At 56.8% G+C, this 18,013-nt stretch overlaps 1 protein-coding gene and 1 long non-coding RNA gene across 2 annotated transcripts; both read right to left on the minus strand.

Moving 5' to 3' along the window:
• Positions 1–1,941: 1,941 nt before the first annotated feature.
• Positions 1,942–3,635, minus strand: LOC144365824 (uncharacterized). Its single transcript, XR_013424564.1, has 2 exons — positions 3,004–3,635; positions 1,942–2,369 (listed from the first exon to the last, which is right to left on the minus strand). It is a non-coding gene; the product is annotated as an uncharacterized LOC144365824 (long non-coding RNA).
• A 191-nt stretch (positions 3,636–3,826) lies between these two features.
• Positions 3,827–16,765, minus strand: Ndufs6 (NADH:ubiquinone oxidoreductase subunit S6). Its single transcript, XM_005340726.5, has 4 exons — positions 16,607–16,765; positions 15,173–15,226; positions 5,168–5,290; positions 3,827–3,999 (listed from the first exon to the last, which is right to left on the minus strand). Exons 1-4 carry the CDS (start codon positions 16,712–16,714, stop codon positions 3,934–3,936), a joined length of 351 nt encoding a protein of 116 aa, XP_005340783.2. The 5' UTR covers positions 16,715–16,765; the 3' UTR covers positions 3,827–3,933.
• Positions 16,766–18,013: the final 1,248 nt, after the last annotated feature.

Consider the following 18,013-nt stretch of genomic DNA (forward strand, 5'->3'; position numbering starts at 1 on the left):
ACAGCCAAGATACCACAGCTCTCTGCCTACAGTCCCGTCACCACAGCTCTGCCTACAGCCCCGACACCACAGCTCTCTGCCTACAGCCCCAACACCACAGGTCTCTGCCTACAGCCCCGACACCACACCTCTCTGCCTACAGATACCATAGCTCTCTGCCTACAGCCCATATACTACAGCTCTCTGCCTACAGCCCCGACACCACAGCTCTGCCTACAGCCAAGATACCACAGCTCTCTGCCTACAGCCCTGACACCAGAACTCTCTGCCTACAGCCCAGATACCACAGGTCTCTGCCTACAGCCGCGACACCACAGCTCTCTGCCTACAGCCCCAACACCACAGCTCTCTGCCTACATATACCACAGCTCTCTACCTACAGCCCCGACACCACAGCTCTCTGCCTACAGCCCCAACACCACAGCTCTCTGCCTACAGATACCACAGCTCTCTACCTACAGCCCCGACACCACAGCTCTCTGCCTACAGCCCCGACACCACAGCTCTGCCTACAGCCAAGATACCACAGCTCTCTGCCTACAGCCCTGACACCAGAACTCTCTGCCTACAGCCCAGATACCACAGGTCTCTGCCTACAGCCGCGACACCACAGCTCTCTGCCTACAGCCCCAACACCACAGCTCTCTGCCTACAGATACCACAGCTCTCTACCTACAGCCCCGACACCACAGCTCTGCCTACAGCCAAGATACCACAGCTCTCTGCCTACAGCCCTGACACCAGAACTCTCTGCCTACAGCCCAGATACCACAGGTCTCTGCCTACAGCCGCGACACCACAGCTCTCTGCCTACAGCCCCAACACCACAGCTCTCTGCCTACAGATACCACAGCTCTCTACCTACAGCCCCGACACCACAGCTCTCTGCCTACAGCCCCAACACCACAGCTCTCTGCCTACAGATACCACAGCTCTCTGCCTACAGCCCCGACACCACAGCTCTGCCTATAGCCCAGATACCACAGCTCTCTGCCTACAGCCCCGACACCACACCTCTCTGCCTACAGATACCACAGCTCTCTGCCTACAGATACCACAGCTCTGCCTACAGCCCCGACACCACAGCTCTCTGCCAACAGCCAAGATACCACAGCTCTCTGCCTACAGTCCCATCACCACAGCTCTCTGCCTACAGCCCCGACACCACAGCTCTCTGCCTACAGCCCCAACACCACAGCTCTGCCTACAGCCCAGATACCACAGCTCTCTGCCTATAGCCCCGACACCACACCTCTCTGCCTACAGCCCCGACACCACAGCTCTCTGCCAACAGCCAAGATACCACAGCTCTGCCTACAGCCGTGACACCACAGCTCTCTGCCAACAGCCAAGATACCACAGCTCTCTGCCTACAGCCCTGACACCACAGCTCTCTGCCTACAGCCCTGACACCACAGCTCTCTGCCAACAGCCAAGATACCACAGCTCTGCCTACAGCCCCGACACCACAGCTCTGCCTACAGCCCCGACACCACAGCTCTCTGCCTACAGGCGTGACAGCAGCTCAGGGTGAACCCGCTCACTAGCCTCTGCTTGGCTTCCTCCACAGGGCAGCGCCTGTCTGGTTCCCCCCAAAGATGGCAGCCTCCTCTCCACATTGACCTGCTACACGAATTGCCAATGTTTCCCCCGTTTGCATGTGACTTTTTGTCTTAAAGAAAAATTACAGTAGGGAAAAGAGAAAATAAAATGATGTTTCCAAGCAACAGAGAAACCAGCCCAGGACAAGGTCAGGAATGTAGATATGAACTAAGAGACAAGAGCGGAACTGACTGGCGAGGGGCCACCTATCTCTGCTCCTAGGACACACAATTTAAACACCAGGCTCCATTAAGGCCGATGGTCAAAGAACCGGAACCCAGAGCATGCGAAGGCTCAGGGAATGAAGTCGGTGTGCAGATGGAAGGCGGCACAGCACACTGGAAGGCACAGAGTTTTATTATGGAAAACCTCACATCTGAAAGGTCCAGTCAGTGGAAAGACACTACCACTTTGACTCAGGACACAGCAGAGTTGCAAATGCTAGTTCTTTTTTAAAGAGAAAACATCAAGAACCAGGAGGGTGCCCCCCGGGCCACACAGTGCAGGAAAACACCACCTAAGGCAAGACCTGAGCAATGAGCCACGGGAGGATCACGGAGCAAGTCAACCAGCCTCCCAGACGAGGTACAGGAGCACGCTCAGACTACAGCACAAACCACATGGAGGTAAGCAGAGCCGCAAAGACACGTCCCCTCCTGTAGACACACTTCTATGATGCACAGGACTGAGGGATGCAGCTAACGCTGGGAGGGAGGGAAAGGTGTAGCCTTCAGTCCACGTGCAAAGGAACAAACCAGATCATCCACCTAGGGGTGAGAAAGAACAGCACGATAAACAGCAAGGAAGACGAAATGGCAAATGAGCAGAAACAGACACAAGAAGCCAGACAGACACCAGCGAGGACCGACAAGCCGAAGGCCACTGTAAACACAAATGCCATTGACAGACCTCTGGTGGGAGTGGCCAGAGGCCAACAGGCATCAGGGCCACCAGGGGAGGGAGAGGCGGCCGGCCATACAGAGCAGACAGGCCAGCAACAGGCTCATTTTCTAGAAAGAAATCCAACCTAGGGAAGTGGCTCAAGAATCAACATCCAACAGCCGTGAGGGGAAAGGATCTAAGGCCGCCAAGGCGCCCTGAACTCCACACCCAGGGACACTCTGGCTTGCCCCACCTTCACGCAGCACCACCCACACCAAGACCCAATGACCATCTCCACAGGGAACCAGCAGCACGCTCACCCTGCGCAGATGCCCCAGAGTGTGACCCACATGCCACACGACCTCAGCAAGGACGCTGATCGCAGAGTCCCTGGGGCCTCTCCTGGAGCAATGCTATCAGAGTCTGGGTTTCAGAGACTAAAACCCAGCCAGAGCCCTGCAGCTCTCCAGGGCCACGCCTGTCCAGGGAAGGGACACCAGTGGCACCCAACACACTGACCTAAGTTGAGCTAAAGAGCAGAATGCCGACACGACCAAGAGACCCTCGGTAAACACGGCCGTTGGGTTAAGCAACTCAGAGCCAGCAGGGCCTGTGGCTCCCTCCCGGCTCTGGCACAGGGCTGACAGGTTCTAGTGCTCCTCCCCTCCCAGTCCCGTGTCCCACTCCCTGGCGTGGGCTTCCTCCTCGCTGCACCCTGCAGAGCACAGATGTCACGTTCCCACTGTGACCTGAAGCCCAGGAGTCAGTGTTTCCCTGACTCGTCAGTCTCACCCCAGTCCAGAGGACAGCTCCTGAGACCCAGGACTTCTCCTTACCCTCCCCTGCCCACTGAGACTTGCCAACGCTGGCACCAACCCTTAATGGCCTGCTGTCCCTTCTGCACACGGAGGCCTCTCTCACAAACCTGGCTGGTGCCCACTCGTTGCAGCCATCCCCACACTCGAGTGCCCCCCACCCCAAGGAGGACAGAGCACAGCCCCAGGCCAAGCCCTCCTGCCCGGTGTTCCCAGGGTCAGGCATGGTGGCTAACTCCCTGCACTCACACAGGCACGTCTCAGGACAGAAGGAGCTCGGGTGATCAAGGTCCCTGACAACCAAGGGCTGGCACGGCTCTCCCAGCGCCCCGCTGCCCTCTGGAAGCTCACCAGCGAGGGCGCTTGCTCTCTTCTCTAGACCCTAGAGGCTGGAGCTTGATTTCTTTCACCCTGAACCCGCCTCGCCTCTTTCCTCCACAGTCTTGGGGACCCGGGTGTGCCTGTTGTCTGTGGGCTCCTCCCCACCACCTTGGAAGTTCGTCCTAGGAAAGAAGAGACCGGAGAGCTCGCGGGAGGTGTCTTTATTCAGCAGGGCCCCTGCACAGGGAGTGGCGCCTACACTGTGCTCCTGAGGTTGAGGCACCCCGCGGTGCTGGGCGACAGGGAGCTGAAGCTAATGACGATGCTGTTGGAACTGTAGGCCACAGTAGCCACATGTCCCGGTTTTCGTTTCTTTGTCCTGAAAAAAATTCAAAAGGAAAATCTCATAGTGTACACTCCACTTCCAACCACAGCCTGAGGAGCAGCACAGGACTGGAGATGCATGTCAACCAGAAGCTCACTGAGGCCCAGGTGGGGGCTGAGCTGGGACAAGCAGGCCCTGGATCCTGGTTCACCCTGACCTGACCTGTGGGGCAGCGGGAGGCCGAGGATGGAACCCCGCCTCAGGCCCTGCCTATGCAGCCATCCCAAAGGATGGCCAGAGGAACTCCCGTGCCCCCAACAGCTATAGCTGGCTGCAACCCACCTGCTCTCTGAGCCCGAGGACCAGGACGCCCCAACCTCAGCCCATGGGCCGGGCTCCAGGGATGTCACCTGGACACAAGGTGACAGCATCCTGTTCTAGGCTGCTAACACCTTGCGCTGCTACACTGCCCTTTACCCTGACAAGCACCCAAGATGAATGCCAGCTTCCAGTAAAGGCCACTTCCAAGGTGACAGGCCACCAACCAGGACGCCAGCTGGTGAAACAAGAGCCCCACCTGCCCCGTCACAGGGTCTGCAGTCTCCTCCCCTCCAACACATGACCTGCACCACTGGGACGTGCCCCAGGGCCTCACAGCTCCTCCGCTGGCCCACTCCTCGTCCTCAGGAGCCCGTGTGGTGCTAGCCAACAGGACTGCAGGGGACCGACAGGAAAAGCCTCCCTCTGAGGGTCGCATGCTGCCGTCCCGACCTTCAGTGTGGCTGGATGCAGCAGGGAGGTTAAAATGGGTCACTAAGGTGGTCCGCATGAACAGACACATGCAGAGGGACCACCACATGTGGACCCAGGGAGGACACAGCGTCTGCCAATCAGGGAGGGCCGTCAGGAGAGGGCCTGCCGCCAACCTGGGCCTCCAGCCTTGGGAAGGGCATGGACATGCATGGCCTGAGCCTTAGGCTGAGGCACCCTGCCTGGCAGCCTGGGACAGCAGCCAGGGGGATGGCTCAGAGACAGGCCTGGTGCTAAAGGGGGAGGGTAGAGGCCCCAGGACGACCCCAAGCCAGCACTCAGGCACGAGCTGCTTCCCAAAGGCCACTCCACACAGGCCCCGCCGTGCAGGCTGGCCGGCGACTGTGTGCAGGTGACCACTGGGGACCAGCAGGCCACACAAAGAGCACCAGTGAGCAGCAGGGCTACCTACCAGGTTGATGTACACCTTGGGGTGGCCCAGGGCGCCCCCGCCGCCGTCACAGGAGATCACCCGGTGGTCCACCTCGCTCACAGGCTGCTCTGCTATCAAATCAATGGCGAAGTTTTCATTCACCTGGAACAAGAGGAAACTTAGCCAGGTGTACACAGCCTCGATCATCTATACCATGGAAGCTTGTCAACAGCACCCACCCAACCCATGCACTCGGCACATTTCACTAAAGATGACCATTGTCTTTCCACACAGACGAACAATTCCCTGAAACACAGCCACATGTCCACATTGACCTTTCACATGGAATGCAAGGATTGGAACAGTAGGAAGAATTCTCACTCTGCCCTTGGCTCGGCAACTGCCAAGCCTGCCCCAGGTGCCCACACTCACTCTCCTGTCCCCTCCAGTGCTCATGCCCACCCTCTCCAGACCCAGAAGAGCACAGCTGGCCACAAGCCTCCGGGATTTCTCGAGAGACCTGTCAGGGAAGCTGGTGTGTGGCAAGCATGACCCCACACATGTCAACACATACATCCACACCCACACGCTCTCGCAGGCACAAAGACACCCACAAAGACATGCGGTTCAGAACAGTGAGTCCTCGAGAGAGCGCCAACTCCGATCTACAAAACTGTCTCTGCTAGTGCCCACCCAAGCGCCTTTTCCCACGGTGAGAGCCCTGGCGCTCAATGACAGCACGTGCTAACCTGCACGGTCCCAGCTGAAGGAACTGCGGACCCGACACCAGAGTCCAGGGGCTGCACACCCACCCGAGGCAGATCCCCACCAGCATGTTACGGCTTCACAAAACGCAGAGCTGGCCCTGCCGCAGTGAGTCTCCCACCTCCCGGCTGACTCAAACACGTTTCCACACATCCAAACAAACCTGAAGGGACAGGCAGCACCAGGCCCTCTGGTCCTCCCCAGCCTGGCAGGGAGCCTGCTCCACCTCACCAGGTGGGGGAGCGTCCACAGCAGGTCCTGACCTGCACACACGGGCTCCTGCCGCCTCCCTCTCCATCACAAAATGCTGCTCGCTGCTGCCAACCAGCACCTCCTGGAAAGAGCCCCCTTCCCCAGAGCCCCCTTCCGTAACAGTACCCAACGTGCCCGGTGTGCGGCCACTGACGCGGCGCTTTCCATGCTTCTCCCTTAACGGCACTGCATGAGCAGCCCCGCACACAGGTGTGCACAACAGGAAGTGTGTCCTCAGGGAGCACCGGGCAGTGGGCCCCTACGGCCCGAGGATGAACAGCACACAGAACTGTCAGACGCTGGCCAGGCTCAGCCCCGCCTCTGGGGGCACCTCAGAGCAGCTCTGGGTGGTGCTGCTCTCCGTCAGGGCAGCTGAGAGCTCCGCCAAGTCCAGGTCTGCTGCCCATTTCCACAGGACTCTGGTGCCTTTTCCTGTATATTTTAAAGTTCTTCATCATGGAACATCAGACCTTTATCAAATCAGGCCGTGACTGTCCCACCACACACCCAGGTTCTGACTTCCAGCGTGTCACCAGGACTCCGACATGCCCCTTCTCCAGGCACATTCTAGTAGTGACTTGTCTAACTGCAGGAAAAAGCCTACTTCGAGGGGACTGGGCATGCGTCAAGCTGACCCGTTAACTTAGCCAGACACCCCGGACAAAGCTGAAACATGTGCACAAGAAAAAGGCCCTCGCCTGTCCAAACCTACTCTGTGCCTCGGGGACCAGCCCTCAGCAGTGGCTCGGAACCGCGGCAGAGACCTTCCTCAGGGTCTCCTGTGTCTGCTGGCGAGTCCTGGTCTCCTTGTCCACCGCATCGCCTACCAGACTAGTGTAACGAACCCCTGTGAGGAGACGCACGAAAGGGCAGACAGACACGGGGTACAAGTGGGCAGACAGACGGGAGCGGAGAGGAGTAAAGAGGTGAAGAAGAGGAAGTGTCCGCTCCTCCCTCCTGCCCAGCTTATTCACTCAAAAAAGGCCACATATTACTCTTCACCGTGACTACACTCTGATCAGTATTCCTTTAACCCTGAGGGCCAAATGAGATCAGGTCCAGGTTAACACAGAGCCTCGCACACCCAAGGACATTACTGTGGAAATCAGGTAGTGCACCCGCATCGTTACCTTAATAGCCTCAGGGGGAAACTGCTGGGCATTCCAATCCAGTTGCCCCCCAAGAGTTTGCTCACTGGGGGACGCTTCCCTGTCTATTTCCATGGTCAGAATACCTACAGACTACTATGCACACTTACAATGGAACTGTTACAATAAACCCACCACGACCGGGAAAGACCATCCGGCAGAAAATGCACCAACACTAGCCCCGTGAGCTCACAGAGCAGCAAGGGCACACGCCGTGCAGTGCTTCACATGGAATCCTGTGGCCGCTGTGGCTGCTGTGGCTGCTGTCTGACCACTGCCCAGCATCTTGGGGAAGACTGCATCCTGTCAATCAGTGGAGGAAAAGATCGAAACCCAAAGCATGGTTTCTGCTAAGTAAGGCCTCTGTACTAGGGTAAAGTCCACCCGTTGACACTGGCCATTCTGTGTGAGCTGTACATTCTCTGGTTTGCAGATTCTTCTCAGCTTTATCATCGATTCTCAGGGGTCTTCAGACGCAGCACGTCACCTCCACATTAGAGTGCTATTACTTCCCCCACTCCCTCACCTGTGATGCTGGTAAACCGTGCAGCACATCCTGGGCTTCTGGGCCTCATTCCTGACCACAGGGGACATCACTGGCGTTTTTATGGGACAGAGGTTCTGGGACTGAAGTAAAACATGTTTCCACAGCAGGGAAACACGGTCGACCCCCAGAGTCTCCAAACAGAAGCAGCAGTAAACTGCCAGGGCCTTTTCAGCAGGTGAGGATATGGCTCCTCTCCAGACCACTGGGCCAGTACGACGCTTCCTCAGACCTCCTCGCACAGACTACTGGGTCACCGCGCAGCTGGAGCACCTGCCGGCATCTCACACAGAACTCAGCGCCCGCGTCCACATTTATGCTTCTCTGTTTATTAGGCTTAAGCATCGTTGTTGTTCTTCTCGTGCCTTAAAACATCTCAAAGTGTTCCCTGAAGTTCTGCGCAGCTGCAGGATTCCTGGACACCTAGCAGTTGGGTAGAATGTCCCCATGAGCCACCTGGAAGGGCCATTCCTTGGCTTTAAGTTCTACGGACACTGGTCTGACTGAGCCTCCCACTCTCACTGGAGGCAATTCCGGTCACCGTGTCCCTGTCCAACTATCCACCGGTCTGAGTCCCTCTGACACCTGCAGAGGTGCACTGCAGGTGCTCACTGGGCCACGACTCCTCACTGAGATGGTTCACTCTGCGCCCACATCTGTTCTCTTCCAGCCAGGCAGTTCCACTTGACCGAGGAATGACTGGTGGCTTGGTGGCTTGCTGGGTTTCCTCGCGCACGCAGGGTTCACTCACCCACCCCGCCCGTCTTCGGCTCCACTGTTTCGCCAGTGTTCCCTTCTCCGCGCTGACCTGGCTCACGCTGCCACCCCTCACAGCTGAGCTGGGACCCGACCAGGCTGTGACCAGCACAGACTTATGATCACCTCCTCGGTTGCCTGGACTTGCTTCTGTCCCCTGGGCAGACTGCTCTTCCTCTTGCCCCTATGCTTGTGCCCCGTACCGTGACCGCTGTGCCCTGGGCGTGAGCTGTTCCCCAGTCCCTGTGCGGGACTGTCAGCACTGAGTCTTCTCGGTACACTCAACGCTCTTCTAGCCTCAGTCCCACACTGCTGGGCATCATGCCCTCAACCTATCCTTCTGGTCCTCACTGGCTGGGTCAGTACACACCCTGGTGCCCTCTGAGCCCATGCTGCAGGAGTCTCTTGTCCACCACCAGGAGCCACAGACTGCAACAGAACCCACCCCACGGAGCACACAGTCGCTCTAAGTGGAAGGAGAAACAACTGGACATACTGCAGGGCGTGAATGGGGACACTGCGAGGCGGAGACACCAGCTACTGAGTGCAGGCACACCCTCCGCTCCTGTGAGCAGAAGATGAGGGCCCCGCCGACACACAGTTCCGTAACACTGGAAGGACACGCCAGTAAAGGTCACTAACAGGAGGCAAAGAGTCCAGGGGAAAGGGTTACGGTTAGGCTTCCTTTGAAACTTTATAAGTTCAATATTAAAACCATGTTTACGGTTCACAAAATTAGAAAAATGAACATTTTTCTGTAAAATAAAAAGGAAACCTATGGACCTGGTATTTCCAAGTAACTTTAAAAGAAAGAAGAGGAAGGCCTCCAACAGGACACACCGTGAGAATGGGGCACTTCCACGGTCTCTGCAGGTGGCCCTGCACTGGGGACAGCGGACGCGGAGGTGAGGCCAGCAGCCACAGCGGTCTCCCGACCCTGACCTCACCAGGGCTGTCCTTCTCACTCATGAAGCACGTGTCCTCCTGTGCCCACGCGCACACACGCCTTGTCCCCCAGGAACAGCACCAGTGACAATGAGCACACCGTGGCCCCTACACCCCACTTCACACCCAGAGGACCAGGCTCCTCCAAAAGCGGCTGGTTCCAGGGTGGGAAGGACTTGAGATGAACCGGAGAGTGCTGCGACAGATGAGGAAGGGATCAAGGATGACCCGGGGGGGCGAGAACCTCCCACGAAGGCTGGCGTGAGGACACGGGAGGTGGCCACCAAGCACTGAAGACCACGTTCTTGTGACGTGGTCGAACCCGTCAACACCTCCCAGGGAGTCGAGTGCCAGTCAGACACAGGAGGCCAGCGGGCACCTCTCCTGTTCTCCCTACAGCAAACTCGCTGGTACTGCGAGACGGCAGAACATCACCTCTCCCAGGCCCTGGGTGGAGTGCACATCAGCCACAGGCACGCTAACACAGAGGACGGACCCCGCCACCAGATTACAAGCCCCTCAGGACCGGAGCATGCCCAACGCTACAGGGACAGACCTCCACGGGAGAGAACCGATTCCTAACCAGGGAATTCCTGGGAGAAGGACAGGGCAAGGAGAAGGGCAAGTGGGAGCCCGCAGACACAGGAGGGGCTGGAGATACCCTGATAACTGCAGTGTACAGGGCTTACTGGCTCCAAGTCAAACTGTAAAGTATGGCAAAACTGACAGCGTTTAGCACCCCATGGGTGACAACACTGTCATCTACTGAAGTAAATAAAATTCTGTCATCTTCTGAAATGAATGCTGGCAAATTTGAAAGCAATAATGTGATGCCAAAGACTTGCCCAGAGTTACCTAGGGCTGGCAGGGCTGGGAGCTGGCAGAGCAGAGCTGAGGCCGGGCTGGCCACCTGCCAATGACCTCAGCTGATGGCTGCTGAACCCGAGAGCCTGGGAAGAAAGAATCGCTGTACTGCTCCACTTCACAGTGGCTTTTAACAAAGCAATCCAGCATCCTGGCTTGGTGAGCAGCCCCTCCTGATGCCTCCGGTGGCAAATCCAGAAACCCGGGTGGGGCTGACCTCCCGGAGTATCCATCCCTGATTTAACTGCCTCAGTCACGAGCCAGAACAGCCAGGAGACAGGCATTCTCACTGCAAGAAGCAGAGCCTTAGCGGTAAGAAGCCCACCACACAGTGCCCCGCCCACCCCAAGCCCCACTGAATCCACCCTTGTTCCTTCATGAGTCACTAGGCCTGCTGCAAGCAGGAGATTTTCCCTTTTCCAGGGCACTTCTTCCCGAGGCTCTGGAGGGCTTCGGTCATCCTCTGAACACAGGACATCCTGGTCATGAGCAGGAAAGGTCTGTTTCGCACACAGGCTATAAGGAGGACCTCACCAATGACACCTCGTCCCCTGATCTCTCCCATTCCCAAGCTCAGCAGCGGGGACCAGATGTGCCACAAAAGCCAGCTTAGGAGGCCAGAGGTTCCACAGCTGCTGCATACCACAGGGGACACACTGCATGAGGCAGCATCCCACCCTTCCCACAAGCCATCAGGCCCACAGGAGCATGGAGCCCGACATAAGGTCACTCTGCAAGGCTGGCTGGTAAACAACCTTGCTGTTTCCAATCGGGTGAGAGCTGCAGTCCAACAGGGTCCTGGCAGTCCAGGGGCATGCTGGCCTCCACCCCTGCAGCCCCAACTCCCACCTGCACATTCTGGACTACACCAGGCAGACAGACCCTCACCAGTACAGGGGCGGGGCTGAAAACAAGCCCAGAAGCTCACGAGACGGGTAAGCAGCTGTGTCCACAACTACCTGGCCAGGGCTGAGGAGTCTTGTACCACTGCTGGCAGAGGCTGGCCGCAGAGAGGCAACGCCCAGTGCTCTCACCAAAGCTCATGGAAACATGGCCTTCCAGAAGGGCTGGTGTTTCTAGGAAGACTTGTCAGTTACGGGCTACCACCGAGTGCAGCCTCTCGGAGCTCTCTGGAAACAGAGAAGTCACCAGAAATGACGGTGCCCGAAGCCCACGGCAGTGCCCAGCAGCGGCCGGCCTCCACTGTGGCGCTACAGGCCCCTCGGCCACGACACCAGCACCTTGCAGCAGGCCTGTAAGAAGGCGTGTTCTGCTCAGCCCCAGGCAGCGATGCCAGAACCAAGGGAGTGAAGCCGTGCGGTGCAGTAACATGGGACACCTAAGTGACAACATGTCAGAGGCCACACTAACAAACCCCCAGGCCCCCAGCACTCAGAGACCCACGTCTCCTGCGGGAAGGGCAGCTCACACAGGATGCTGCCGACACGAGACTGCCCTCCTGTCACTTACTGCGCAGCCCAGGGCGACCCTGACCCCCATTATCAGCAGCAGCTCCCCAGAACTCAGCTCCATGCAGGAGTACAATGAAAACGCAGTCCACACACCCCCTGCTCTTCCAAGGGGAGCGGACAGGAGCGGCAGGGCACCGTGGTCCTCTGAGGCCATCCGTGGACAGACTCACTGCTGGTCACTGCCACCCTGGAAATGATGACCCTTCCTCTGATCTGGGCATGCAGACACAATTCAAACCCCAAGCCCCAGATTGGGTACAAGTGGTGTTTTCTCTCCTGGTTCCTCTTTGGCTGAGCACTGTGGGTACACAGTCTCCCCATGTCACCCAGGTCTTATTGCCTTCTACTGGGTGTGTTAAAGAAATACACTGTTAGCTGCCCTGCCCCTGGTTCTCTTGTGGCAGGCAGGTCCCCTGGGCTGAGGGCCTTTGGCCTGGACAGTCCGTCTGTGTTGGTCAGGAGGCCCTTCCTCCCACCTCCTCTGTTGGGGCTGTAACTTTCCCGTGGGTCGGCCCCTTCAGCTGCCTTTCTTCCATCCTGGTCATTTTACCTTTAAAGCTGAACACTGTATCCTGGAAATGGACCACCGGGATTTTCTATTACTCACAACAGAGTCAGGGCTGATCTTGCGGCTGCCTCGCGGAGAAGCCACCACACCTGAACCTGGGTGAGTTACGGTTTGAACATTTTCTCTGGGTCCTGGGGGGCAAACAGCCCTGGCTGGTAACTGTTACTCCTGACAGCCCACGCCCTTCTAAGATGGCGGGCCTGTGATTGGTATTCCTCGAGGACTCACTATTCATGTCTTCTATGCCCTGGCCCAGGAGCTGCCCCACCCTGGTGACAAGTGACAATTTCCCACCCTGGTACAGCCTCAGAATGAAATCCCTTTCCTGCCTGAGTGGTCTGTGACAAACAGGGTGGAGGGAGCACTGCTGCTGAGCCCCTGAAAGGGACCCAGTCAGTCTCCACAGGGGCCTGAGGTCACCTTCTCCCCAATTTCTTTCTCTCTTACCAAGTCACACTGTGTTGCCAGCTGCCGCACACCTCAGCCTTCCGAGCAGCTGGGACTACAGCCCCGTGCCTGCGGCCCCGGCTTCATCTTGTTTCCCTAAGATGGCAAAAGACACATCAACACCAGCATCTTAAAGCCCCCTGAGTGCCGAGGTGGCTGTAAGCATTTCACAAAGTTGTACAACCGTGACCCCTGCTCACTTGTCCCTGTAACCCACTCCAGCACCACAAAGCCCCCAAAGCTTCCCACCCTGTCATCAAGGTTCAGGCGACTATATCAGAACCCCCAACCCGTCCCTCTTAGGTCTGGACAGCGTCCCACTGTGCATGCCCCATGTTCCCATCCCTTGTCCTATGGAAGGAGGCCTGCATGGCCTCCACATCTTCTCCACGGTGAACAGCGCGACGTGAACACGGCTGTGCAGATCCCACGTGCCTATGGCCCCGGCTTCAGTTCCTGTGGGTCCAGTTAGGCGTGGAATGGCGGGTCCCGGGTTCCCTGCAAGTGGCTGCCTTGACAGCACTTGCTGGCTCCTCTCTGGGCCCCTGATGTGCTTCCACACCACACACTGGCAGCTTCCTCTCCAGCACGGCTTGCAGTTGACTGTCCACCAGCCTAAGCTGCACACACTCCTCTCAGAAGGATCCATTCACCTCACATGGAGAACCTGTGAGCACCACCTGCAGGCTCCCTAAAATCAGTGATGGCTTGCACCTTAAAGTGCCACTGAGAAGCAGCGAGGGGCTGGGCAGGTGAGGCCACAGGGTCTCTGCTGACATCCCGGCCAGCCCCAGGCTATGGAGGTCACAGCAGTGCCCAGAACCCATCTCCACCTGGCTACAAAGGTCCAATGTGGGTTGCCTGGGTGCAGACTTAGGAGGGGCCCATCCCACGGGGAAGGAGGCTGGCTGAAGGACCCAGTCTCCTGGTGTTCTGCAGCTTCTGCCTGATTGCTTACCTTCAAACACTGAAAATGAGCCTGCCCTCCAGCTGTAAGGAGAGCAGCCGCACAGCAAGGTGCTCTCTTCCCAGTGCTTCCTGGGACAGCTGCTCCCAGCCCATCCCTGTCTCAGGCACCAGGTACCCACGCCCAGGAGATGAGTAACCAAGACTCACTGTGTTAGAAAACTCGCTGGTGGGAGCATGGCTCTGAATGCAGCCGGCCAGGACAACCCAGCACCCGAGCTTGTAAGCAAACACACCAATGCACTTTGGCCAGTCCCCACCACCTCCAGTCCCAGATGTCCCCTTCACACCACTTCCCACTGCAGGCCTCAGAGTACCACCAGTGCAGGAGAGGGATACCTGCTATCAACAGTGCATGCCTGACAACCCAGTAACGGCAGCAGAAGAACCTGCAGCCTGGCATCCACCCTTCCAGGGGCCCAGAGCACCACCAACTCCAGGACCACATCAGGTCTTACTTCTGTTCCCTTCCTTGTGGGGGCGGGGCGTGCCTCATTCTGTGGCATATCTGCAGCCTCCCCTCCATAAGAGCTGCCATAAACTGGGACCGTGGGGCCCTATACAGGCACTCTGCAGCTATGGCAGCTCAAGAATGCGCTAGCCCCATGGGGAGGTGCTTCCCATTCTCTCCTGCAAAGGCCAGCTCAACAACCCAGTGTTCTATTAGTCTTCAGATTAAGTCCAGCTTTATCGTATTTGTTAAAATACTACCAATGAAACTAGAGATAGTGAGATCAGGGGTTGCCAGAGGCTGGGTATAGAGGAAGAACAGGCAGGCGCAGAGATGTGCTGGGCAGGAAAACCCCTGTGTGCTCCTGCAATGGTGGGTCCCCATCAGTGCACATCTGTCAAACCCAGAGAGTACATACATTAGGAGCGACCCCTCTGTAATCTGTGGGTGCAAATCAGACATCAGTTCCAAAACCGGTTCACCAACTATAACAAAGGTCCATGCCAACACAAGATAGATGTGAGCAACAGCAGAGACCGCGAGGGACAGAGGTGTTTGGGACTCTGTGCTCTGTTCAGTTTTTCTATAAACCCAAAAGTGATCTATAAAATTACTCTTAGAGGCCAAGCTCACTGGTAGAGAGCTTGCCTAGTAATGTGCATGGCCCTGGATCCCTGTGCCTGCCCCCCCATACACAAACTGAAATGTCAAAAAATTAGGTCAAAGGGGGATTTCTCCACTGGTAGCACCATGTTGGTGCTCAAAATGTCTCAGATTTTGGGGTGCTCCAGATTTTTGGATTAGGCATGCTCCCCCCACATAAGCTTTTTGAATGCTTACCTGTCTTAACTAGATCTTTCACTCACCTCTTTCTGGCGACCTACAAACCGAATTTTCCTGTAGTCTTTATCATCATAAACCTGAAAGAAAAAGACCATCTGTGATTTTACAGTCCAATTCTGAAAGTGGTCACTGAACATCAATGACAACGTTTCAGGGAAGTGCATTTCCCTGGCATTTAGGCCTCTGAGGTTGAACCCAATGCCCAAGATGTGTACTGTGCAAGAAGGAGCATTTGCCAGAAAGATTCTAAAGGCAGGTGGAAAGCCTAGGGGAGCTGGCCAGCAGGAAGGTGACCTGCAGAGAAGAGACAACCCTGACTCGGGAAGGACCCCCAACCTTCTTTTCACGTAAGGCAAATGGCTTCATTTCCTCCTCTAAATACTAAATGACAAGTACACAGGGTCATCTGTTGGTTCACCATTCTGGGCTTTACGCTACATCAGACTCCTCGAGTTAGCAACACCCTCGATTTAATACTAAGCAGCATTAAGAAATTTCACCAAAAGAACTGGCGTAAAGGAAGTCTGCCCTAGACAGCGGGCAGAGCTGCCCATCGGACAGCACCTGGAAGGTAGCCCAGGAGCGGCCCAGGAGGGCTGAGACACCCACCGTCCTGTCCCGTCGGTGCGTGCACTTACAAACATTAGTGTGCACGAGCGTGTCAGTGAGGGGGCAGCACAAGCGTGCACGAGCGTGTCAGTGAGGGGGCAGCACAAGCGTGCACGAGCGTGTCAGTGTGCGGGGCAGCACAAGCGAGCACGAGGGTGTCAGTGAGGGGGCAGCACAAGCGTGCACGAGCGTGTCAGTGAGGGGGCAGCACAAGCGTGCACGAGCTTGTCAGTGTGCGGGGCAGCACAAGCGTGCACGAGCGTGTCAGAGAGGGGGCAGCACAAGCGAGCACGAGGGTGTCAGTGAGGGGGCAGCACAAGCGTGCACGAGCGTGTCAGTGAGGGGGCAGCACAAGCGTGCACGAGTGTGTCAGTGAGGGGGCAGCACAAGCGTGCACGAGCGTGTCAGAGAGGGGGCAGCACAAGCGAGCACGAGAGCGTGTCAGTGAGGGGGCAGCACAAGCGAGCACGGGCGTGTCTGTGCGGGGCAGCACAAGCGTGCACGAGCGTGTCAGTGTGCGGGGCAGCACAAGCGAGCACGAGCGTGTCAGTGAGGGGGCAGCACAAGCGAGCACGAGGGTGTCAGTGAGGGGGCAGCACAAGCGTGCACGAGCGTGTCAGAGAGGGGGCAGCACAAGCGAGCACGAGCGTGTCAGTGAGGGGGCAGCACAAGCGAGCACGGGCGTGTCTGTGCGGGGCAGCACAAGCGTGCACGAGCGTGTCAGTGAGGGGGCAGCACAAGCGTGCACGGGAGTCCGTCGGTGCCTGTGCGATCCCCGACGCTGTCTGCCCGCTGCCTCCCGCGAGCCCACCATGCCGTCCCCCGCCGAGCCGCGGACCGACCATTACCTGGCCGGTGTGCGTGACCTTCTCCCCTGTCGGCGACACCCGCACGCCGAAACTCCGGGCCACCCGGGGCAGCCACAGCAGCTGGCGGAAGGTCACTGCCGCCGCCATCTTGCCTGTGACCCTTGACCCGGCGCGCCGTCGCTCCGAGGGCTGCGCATGCGCCTGGCTTCCGGCGGGGGCCTATGCTCCCCCAAGAGGTGCGCGTGCGCTTCGCCGTCTGGGAAGGCTGGGGCTGCGCTCAGTCCAGGCCGAGCTCTTGGAGTACGCAGGTGATCCGCAGTTAGTAACGCCCAGCGATTCTTACGTGGGAAAGGCAGAGGAGGGTGGAAACTGAAGACGCACTGCTTGTATTCTCTTGACATCGATAATCATGAGAAGTATCAGTATCAGTATTTTGGGTAGACATCAGTGCTTAGCAGAAGAAAATGGAAGTGCATCCCCCTTGCAAAATATGCAGCATTCCTGGTAAGGAGGCAGCCTAGTTTGTGGATTTCTGCAACAGAGACCTAATAAAAGCTACCAGTAAAACTACAGTCGATTTTATCTAGCATGCAAAAACACAGGCTTGAGAAATGCCTAAGACAGGGTACAAAACCCTGGCCTCCAAACCTGGTATGGGCTGTTTCGCCCCTCAGGCTTCGTCCTCTAATGTAAACCTTTTTCATAGACTTTTCCAAGGGTTAAAGTCAGACAGGGGCCAGCCCGTAGACCGAGCAAGCTCGAACATCATAGGGACAAGATTAAGGTGGGGCCCTGAATTTACAGGAAAAGCAGGAGTGGGGTTGAGGTGCTAATTCCCTAAGGAGTTAACAGAAGCTCACATGTATCTATGCGGGCGCCACAGTCTGGATTCTGGTTTGATGCACTGGTAGCTGCAGCCAGAGTCTGAGGACCAGGTGACTCCAAGAAAAAACGCCTACATATTGCTGGAAGGTATTGGGAAATGACAAAGAGGAAGAAAAGTCGATAAGAAACAATGCGCATAAAAGCCTTCAGAAAAAGAAAAGGTGGTCCAACAAATGCCATGCTCAGAGGCAGAATTGTCTCAAAGCTAATAAAACTCCAGGATCCTGGTGCTCACCAGGTGAGGTACAAAGGTGGGCTACCGGATTAGCCTTGTGAACTGGCGAAGAAGTGCCAGCCTGATTCGACTCACTTGGCTAGACGTAAAAACTAAGATGGATGAATTCACTTATAGATACCTGAAAACAAATATTCAGAGAGCTAACTGGACAATCTAGGTGTTCACTCTAAAATTTGTTGCACTGTTTTACGTGTTTGGAGCTTTTTTTATTCGTGATCAATTAGGGCCACTGTCTCTAGCCACTCGCCTCCATGAACCCCTTCATATTTCTGCCAGGATGTCACTTATAGAACGTTACCTTTATGTTTAGACACCGGTTTGTC

This window comes from Ictidomys tridecemlineatus, chromosome 1 (genome assembly GCF_052094955.1).
Source record: "Ictidomys tridecemlineatus isolate mIctTri1 chromosome 1, mIctTri1.hap1, whole genome shotgun sequence".
NCBI lineage: Eukaryota > Metazoa > Chordata > Mammalia > Rodentia > Sciuridae > Ictidomys > Ictidomys tridecemlineatus.

Coding starts and splice junctions, on each gene's coding strand:
- Ndufs6 (XM_005340726.5), bottom strand. CDS start 16,714: ATGGCGGCGGCAGTGACCTTCCGCCAGCTGCTGTGGCTGCCCCGGGTG. Junction 15,227..16,606: donor AGGTCACGCACACCGGCCAG/GTAATGGTCGGT, acceptor TTTTTCTTTCAG/GTTTATGATGATAAAGACTA. Junction 4,000..5,167: donor CCAAGGTGTACATCAACCTG/GTAGGTAGCCCT, acceptor AATTTTTTTCAG/GACAAAGAAACGAAAACCGG.